Genomic DNA, 8,235 nt, shown 5'->3' on the forward strand with positions numbered 1-8,235 from the left:
CTCCGGTGTCGATTTTGGTATCCTGCTCTCCTGCATCCTGCGTCCCACCAATCTCAACCCAAACCCATCATTCTGAAAGGTGTTATAATTTTAACATTTCTATTCTACTACAGCTAGCTTACGTAAATCAGAGAATATTTTTAACATGACCTCCCACTAAGTAGGATACATGATTGTCTTGTGCTATGTAGTCATGAGATTACACGTTTTAAAAGTCTTCACTGTAAGACCTCATGGAATAAAACGCTTCAAAGTAGGCAACAGCGTAAGTTTTTTTGAATTTTATTTGCAGTAGACCTCAAAAATGTGCTTAACTTGAAAGTATTACAATTGCAGTATTTCTGGAGATTGTTATGCACATATCAGGTATTTTTTCCAAAAGGTGGCCTCCAAGTACAACCTAACCCAGCCTCTTAATAACTATCAAAATAACCAACTTTTCAGAGGTCGAGTGATTTATGGACATACATACAATATCAGAGTAATCACTGCTATGATCTTGCATTCACATCTTGAGCTAAACCAGATTCTCCTGCGCAGACATTTGATAGTTTCGGTCCAGCCACCAACTGCAAAAATGCGCACCGTGAAAATTTGGTTTTCACTCAGCCCAATGCTAAGAGTATGTGGCCCAAAGACGGTAAATAATTCCCCAACATAGCATTACAAAGAACCATCTAGTGTCTAGGCAGAGACCCACCGGACAGATACCCAAATACGTTCATTTTAATAATAGCACAGGTGGTTTTGGCATATTTTTTTTTATGTAGACATCCTTTTCAAGCTTGGAAGAGTAAAACAAATATTTTCTCGAAGAGCTCTCTCTAATTTCCTCTAGTTGAGGCCTTATTTCCAGCAGTGGCCTGAGAAACCAATTGCTTTTTACTTCCATTCAATTCACGCCTTCATACGATGAATGGGATACATCATATTTTAACATTTTGTAGTTTTATATTCCGCGGACATGGTAATGTACCTTGGTATAACTTGCAGTGAAAGGCGATATACAAGCTTGTTTTTTGTTGTTAGTACGATTATATTTCCGTAGTATCACGCTTTCACATTGTTCACGGGTCTTTAATTCCTGCCGACAAACACCTGCGCTTGCAGCAAACCGCCGGGCGGGTTTCTTTCTGGAGGCTCCCGCAAGACAATGTTGCACTTGGGCAACGTTCTGCGGATCTGCTCCGCCTCCTGCTCCGTCAGCTGCAGCTCGGCCAAATCGAGTCGTCGCAGGGCAGGCAGTTCCCGACACGCCTGCCCAATGCCCTTTGCGGTGAATGCGCAGCCAGAGAGCACGAGCGTGGAGAGGAGGGGCAGGCTGCGGCCGAAGCAGGCCAGGCCCGCGTCGGTCAGCTTGTTTGATCGGAACAGCTCGAGCTTGCGAAGGGCGGGCATGTGCCGGCAGATGTGGTGCAGGCCGAGGTCAGTGATGCTGCCCTGGCTCAGACGCAGCCGTTGCAGAGCCCCAAAGTTCTCGCACGAGGCATGTAGCCCGTTGTCCGTCACTCTGCTCACGACACACCGACCCAAAGTGTTGTCCTTAATAGTCTTATGGGCTAAAGCAAGATATTGGTACCATGTAAGGAAGCAAAACATTATTAGAACCAATTTATCTACATGGTGAATAAGTTAATTATTTGATAACCCACTCCTTTCAAACGGTTACCACATGATGCACTGTTATTAGCCACGGAATATAAATTGGAAACTATAGTTGTGCCATCTCAGGTGTAAGCAACAGGTGAAATATCGTCTATGCTCCAGGACTACAAGGGATCCTCACGTAATGATGGATAAGCTTAACTGATGATTCCTAATGAGGAGGAAACCGGTAAACAGTTGTCTCATTCTACTGCTGTCTAAACTAATAATAGCCACAATTTTGACCCTTCCAAGTTGGTGATCTGAATCAAGGCTGTGCACATTATACATTTGGCTGCTATACATTTCCACATGATAGGCCCCTTCCTTGAGCTATCATTGGGGTCAGGTTACTTCTATAAATCACCTGTTGTACGTATTATTGTTCATTTATTTCCAAACTGCACGCACTTTTCTATCTGACGAGTTTCTCATCATTTACAAAAAGTGTAAGAACTATTTATAATTATCTTTTCAAATTTGTACAAAATAGAATGTCAAACAGCCCTAGAAAGGTGACATCACGTAACTAAGTCTAGAATTCCTGTTAGCGAGCACCTATGAAGCCCGGCACGGCACATACACTTGCACACACGCGCGCACGTCCCCGTCATGCGCGCGTAACGCACCGGTACGCGAGGCTCAGCGACAGCGCCGTCAGCGGCAGGCCACGTGCGGCATCCACCAGCGCGTCGTTGCTGAACGACGGGACGTTGGCGACCTCCAGGCACGTGAGCCTAGGCCCCACCGAGTCACAGCGGCTCAGCCAGTCGCGTGGCATCTCGCACATGCTGAGGCGCAGCGTGCGCAGCGACGCGGGCAGCATGGCGAACGAGAGGTGGCGCAGATTGGCGTGCGAAACATCGAGCGTGTGCAGGCTGGGGCTCGAGCGGCCCACCTCCCGCAGAACAGCATCCGTGAGGAAGTGGCGGCGGGAGTTCTGGCGGTGCAGCAGGGAGCTGCGCAAGCTGAGCGAGTGCAGGGCCGCCGAGCCATGCCGGCGGAGCACCTGGCGCAGTGTGCGCGCGTCCAGCTGTGTGGCGGGGATCAGGCGAGACGCGGCTGTGACGGAGCCGTGGGATGTAAAACGTGCAACGTGGCCGTGTGATGTTTCCAGTTCAAACTTTATTTCGTTTCAATCTTGACTTAAAGCTTTCGTGACTGCAGAAATTCATATTCTTTGGGTCTTTCGGTAAAGTCACGTAGATAGGTTAAAAGAAAATAACAAAAACTTTGACGTTTCGATCGCAACACAAACGTTCGTCATCAGGAAAAGAGGGGTTAGCTTCTTAAGGCAAACTGTTTATAAAGGTTTAAAATGGGCGTAGCCCAAATGTCAGCAGCATGGGTGGGGCAGCTGATGTTAATGTAAGTGATGGGCAGCGACCGCGATTGGCAGTGGGTTTCCACCAATTAAAGGGCTGATGACAACCGCTTGTGTTGCAATCGAAACGTCGTAGTTTTTTGTTATTTTCTTTGAACCTATCTACGTGACTTTATCGAAAGACCCAAAAAATATTTATTTCGTTTAACAAGGTGAGAACCCAAGACGGAAGATAAGTCACATTCGCAAGGGACCAACAGCGTATTCCACGATTATAAGATGCTCTAGAGAGTAAGATGGGCCTTCAAATTTTGCAGTGTCAACAAAGTTATAAAAATCTGATCTCACAAAGACAAAGATCCCTCGTATAGCCTTAACAGACTGTTGGAGAAAATTCTGAGAGCAAGCACCTATGAAAGCTGTCATGGCACATCAGGGGGTGGGTGGCTGGCACCAATGTTTCCCCAGTGGTGATGTTGACACATCAACTCACACTGACCAGCTGAGTGAAATATGGTTGATCAATCTTCACGATCGACATGGTGTGGTTAGGCTTGTATCCAATGTGGACTGACAAAGGGCTGGTCCATTAAGATGTATCACTATTTTTAGTATTTGTATCTTCCAAGACGTCTGCCCAGTATAGGACAAAATATCCTGTAGGTCTGCTCGTGAGCTCTCTGTAGTGGACACCCTTCCGCCAACGTGGTGTGAGAAATAAATGTGCAAGGCTGCACCATTACCTTTTATTTTAGTGTTCTAATTAAATACACTCACCTTATAGGGTGTTAAGTCCACATTCTTCCATAGACATCTGTCGCGTGCGAGTCTACGCCAAAATTTGCAGACTCTGATGATACAGAAACATACAGATTCAAAACGATGTATTAATTCCAGAAAGTCATTTGTAATTCCGTGCTTTATGAAACCATATATTCAAAATAACATCATTTAAATGTCCAATTCTGCTTGTAAACACGACTAATGGGTCAGCACTTATATTTCCGACTAAGTGGTGGAAATTCCACATTCCCAATATATCCATATGGATCTCTCGCAGAGACGCATAACCCCTTTGTGTTTAAGAACGGACTAAGTGAAAGCAGACACCACATAGCCACTTCTAAGTTCACTTTTCAAAAGCGACCTGGCCAAAAATGATGGCTCATCGTGTGTAAATTTACCACAGCCAAAGTAAACATTCTAAACCGCATGTTTATAAATGTCGAGGAGAAAACCCGGAGAACCCAGAGAAAAATCCACGCGAACCACAGGGGGGAGAGAGACAGCAAATTCCAAATACAGCATACGACCACCTGCATACCAGGCGAGGGAAGGAATACCAACTCAGCACAACAAAAAAAGTAACATTAAAAAAAACTTAAAAAAAAAACGCTTTTATGAAATGTACTAGTAATGGCAGAACTCCACGACTCCAGGAAGTGGCCCCGAAACTTGGCATAACGTAGGGGACCGTGGACAATTAGACCCAAGCCGAAACATAACATGAAACATATTCTTGGTTCTTTCGGTAAAGTCACGTAGAAGGGAAATAATAAAAATATAAAAAATACAAATTCTCACGACGTTTCGACTGCAACACAAGCAATCATCAGGTGTGAAATCCACAGCAAGAACATTTTCAAATTGTATTATTTCCCTTCTACGTGACTTTACCTAAAAAACCAAGAACATGCATCCCTGCAGTCACGAAAGCTTTAAATAAAAAACATTGTTTAAAATAAATATGTTTTGTTCATTTTGAATGCTAGAATACAGTATTGTCATCAGTATGACACAATTATACCAAATTTGCAGTCGATACCACATTGGGAAGTGAGTTCAAAATTGAGTTACAATATTTGAGGACACAACAACAACGACATCAACGACAACAACGACAACAACAGACAGAGCGAGTTAAATGAAATCGTGTAAAAAAACATGGAACGCGTCCAGTCTCAAGGATATTGTTATAGAACATCCACCGAAGAGATACACGGCGATATGGTGAGTTCACGTGGCACAGGGGCTCCGTGTAGGTGGGTGGATCACGACAACGTCGCAGGATTGTTGGGTGCTTCAGAGGATTGTGGCTTTGGTGGTGGTGATGGGGGGGAGGAGGCAGGAGGGCCTTCACTCAGCGGTGATATTTGTCTGGCCCCGCGGCGGCGCGTGGAGAACACACGACACCTGTTGACTCGTAGCACCTCGCCGACCGACAAGAAGCCGAAGATGTGGAGGAGCACCGCCTCGGGGAGGTCGTTGAGCCCGGCCGAGGCGGAGGCGGAGGCGGCGGCGGCGTCGGCCTCCTCCTCCTCCATCGCCTCCTGTGTGCCTTCTCACAACGGCCGGACGACGCCGCCGTGACGTCATGTCCATCGTAAACAACGTAACGTCACGTCCAGCGTAAACAACGTCACGTCCAGCTATAACGACGTGACGTAACGTCTATGGTAAACTACGTGACGTCAAGCCTAGCTAAGACGACGAGACGTCACGTCTAGCGTAAACGACGATGACGTCACGTCCCGTGTAAAACACCGGGGATGTGACGTCACATTTCTCACCCCCCCCCCCTCATCACCATCGTCACAAATGTCTGACAACCCCCCCACCCCGAGGTGCGTGACGTCATTTATGGACGGCCCCTTACCCCGTATTATTGTACAGGGAAATTGAGTTTTCAGGTCCATACGGAATACAGCCGTTTCAATACGGGCAATTTTGTTTAATCTATTTGTGTTTCTCCCTTGTACGTTGAGATGTATAAGGAACATGGGGTGACCAATAAATAAGGTCACGTAGAAGGGAAATAATAAAATAATTATTTCCCTTCTACGTGACTTTACCGAAAAAAACAAGAAGATGAATCCCTGCAGTCACGAAAGCTTTAAATCGAAATTTAAACCATCCTACCAGGCAAAGGCCAATGATGTATTCACTTATTTTTCAGCAAGTGACCTGGCCACAAATGATAGCTCAGCAAAGTGGCCCACCATTTGGACATTCATAGCAGCAAGATAATTGTAAATACTCTCAACGCATGTTTCTAAATGTAATAACCGCAATAATACACGCCGTCTGCTTCACAGGGGGCGTTAAAGATACCCATTATGCCATTCGAGCAGAGCAGAGTAGTGTTAAACTCACTATTACGGTGTTCACATCGAGAGCAGGCCCATTGTGTGCCGGCGTCAGATGTCTAAATTCGCCAAATTACAATAAAATGTCCACAGCCATCATCATCGCCACCTACTGGAAAACGAATTCCAATTTAACAGGCCAGGTGCTGCGTCCCCTTGTGGCCCATTGGGATAGTTTATACCACACGGGTTTGCCCTTTTAAAAGTGTTGAGACGAGATGTGTAAAGCCAAGGCCGTAGCCATGGAGTCAACATTGGGGAGGACCAAATCTTCCAGGGGGTGTGGGGGTCGCCCCCCAGAAAAAAATAAGCTAAATTTTAAAACGAATTTCCTTCCATTTCCTGCCTAAAATATTAAAACATTCACTAACACATGGGATGACTTTTTATTTATGTTTTACAATAATGTCTAATAGTGTATTGTATTACATTGCTCTGTTTTTTCTTTTTTACCTTTTCTTGTTTCATTGTATATAATGGCAGAGATTAGGGATTAATAAAGTACAACCATAACCACAATCATATAAACAGAAATCTATTTTATAGCAATATATATTATAATTACGGCCTTGTGTAAAGCGCTCTTAGACGTCCTGGGGTTATAGGAGAACGCTGTATCAAAAACAAACCATGGCAAAAATCATATGGTCTGCAAAGATCAAATACATTGAGAGAGATGGATGGATGGTGAAAGGAAGGATGTAAGGATAACTGGGGATGCCTGGAAGGTGAGATGGTATCGGGATTGATGGTGGTAGGGATGCGAGAAGAGATGAGATGAGCCATTGATGGTGATAAGGAAGGAAGGCGAGATGAGAATTGAGATCGATGTCGATTGGAATGCATGGAATGAGAGTGGATGAAAGGAGAGCTGAGATCGGATGGGATCGATGGGGATGTAGCGGAATGTGATTATGGGGATGGATGGAAGGATGACAGGGTTGAATGAAAGGAGATGTGATTTTGAATGGATGGTGATAGCAATGGAAGAAGGGGAGATAAGATGGAGATTTGATAAAGAAGGAAGGGATCTAGATGGAGTAAGCGGGAGGGGGGGCTGAAGAGATAATGCACTTGGCGTGGCCATGCGAACGAATGTTAATCGTAGCATTCTTGATTTGAAGCTTTCGTGACTGCAGGCATCCATACTCTTTGGTTCTTTCGGTAAAGTCACGTAGGTAGAAAAATAAAATAATTTAAAATAATGTAATATAATACAAAATAAAATTCGATTTAAAGCTTTCGTGACTGCAGGGATTCATATTCTTGGTTCTTTCGGTAAAGTCATGTAGAAGGGAAATAATACAATATAATAATAAAACATTTTAATTAAAACATAATAATTATTTTATTATGTTGTATTTTTATTATTCTATTACTTTATTATGTTTTATTTTATTATTCCCCTTCTACGTGACTTCATCGAAATAACCAAGAACATAATACCAAATAGATAATTTTTTTGTTTTATTAATTTTTTCTACCTACGTGACTTTACCGATAGAACCAACGATAAATCATAGCATTTATTCTAGATTTGAAGCTTTCGTGACTGCAAGGATTCATACTCTTAGGTTTTTTCGGTAAAGTCACGTAGGTAAAAATAATAATACAAATAATAGAAATACTAATAGGGAAAAAATATTTTGTTGATAGAAATAATAATAGAATTTGTAATTTAGTTTCTATTATTATTGATATAATTTTTATTATTTATTTTTATAGCATTCTTTGTATTCTTGCACTGCTGAGTACGAACAACTGCTGCGTGGTTGTGTCGTGGTGGTGGCGTGCAGCAAGCAATGTGGATTTCAACCGGCAATGCAATACAACCACCCCTGAGATCGCGTTACACTGGGCAATACCATTCCTCGCAGGGGTTCCCACAAACACTGCCACTTATTATTAAACAACACGAAAGGCTTCTCGGCACTCGAAAACAATATCATATATTTCAATACATCCTATAAAATACGTTAGTTTGGTTAACTAACTGAGTGGCTTTAAATAAAAAAATAAATGTTCTATAATTGTTATACTCCAGCCCCCCCCCCTCCGCACGTGTTGGTACAGGCGTGCGAAAGTTTGAAAGCGCAAGTTAAAAAAAAATCTCACCGAGTC

The 8,235-nt window shown here is 43.5% G+C and overlaps 1 protein-coding gene across 1 annotated transcript; it reads right to left on the reverse strand.

The window, feature by feature from the left end:
* Positions 1 to 266: 266 nt before the first annotated feature.
* FBXL12 (F-box and leucine rich repeat protein 12) lies at positions 267 to 5,332 on the reverse strand. Its single transcript, XM_078612293.1, has 4 exons — positions 5,162 to 5,332; positions 3,746 to 3,818; positions 2,274 to 2,677; positions 267 to 1,510 (listed from the first exon to the last, which is right to left on the reverse strand). The coding sequence occupies exons 1-4, from the start codon at positions 5,290 to 5,292 to the stop codon at positions 1,078 to 1,080; spliced, it is 1,041 nt and encodes a 346-aa protein (XP_078468419.1). The 5' UTR covers positions 5,293 to 5,332; the 3' UTR covers positions 267 to 1,077.
* Positions 5,333 to 8,235: the final 2,903 nt, after the last annotated feature.

This window comes from Lampetra planeri, chromosome 38, assembly GCF_965212315.1.
Source record: "Lampetra planeri chromosome 38, kcLamPlan1.2.h2, whole genome shotgun sequence".
Classification (NCBI taxonomy): Eukaryota; Metazoa; Chordata; class Hyperoartia; order Petromyzontiformes; family Petromyzontidae; genus Lampetra; species Lampetra planeri.

Excerpts from the sequence above, each read along its gene's own strand:
- FBXL12 (XM_078612293.1), bottom strand. The coding sequence starts at position 5,292 with ATGGAGGAGGAGGAGGCCGACGCCGCCGCCGCCTCCGCCTCCGCCTCG. Across the intron at positions 3,819-5,161 it reads GAGGTGCTACGAGTCAACAG|AGTCTGCAAATTTTGGCGTA; the intron begins GTGTCGTGTGTT and ends CTGTATCATCAG. Across the intron at positions 2,678-3,745 it reads TGGACTTAACACCCTATAAG|CTGGACGCGCGCACACTGCG; the intron begins GTGAGTGTATTT and ends CCCGCCACACAG.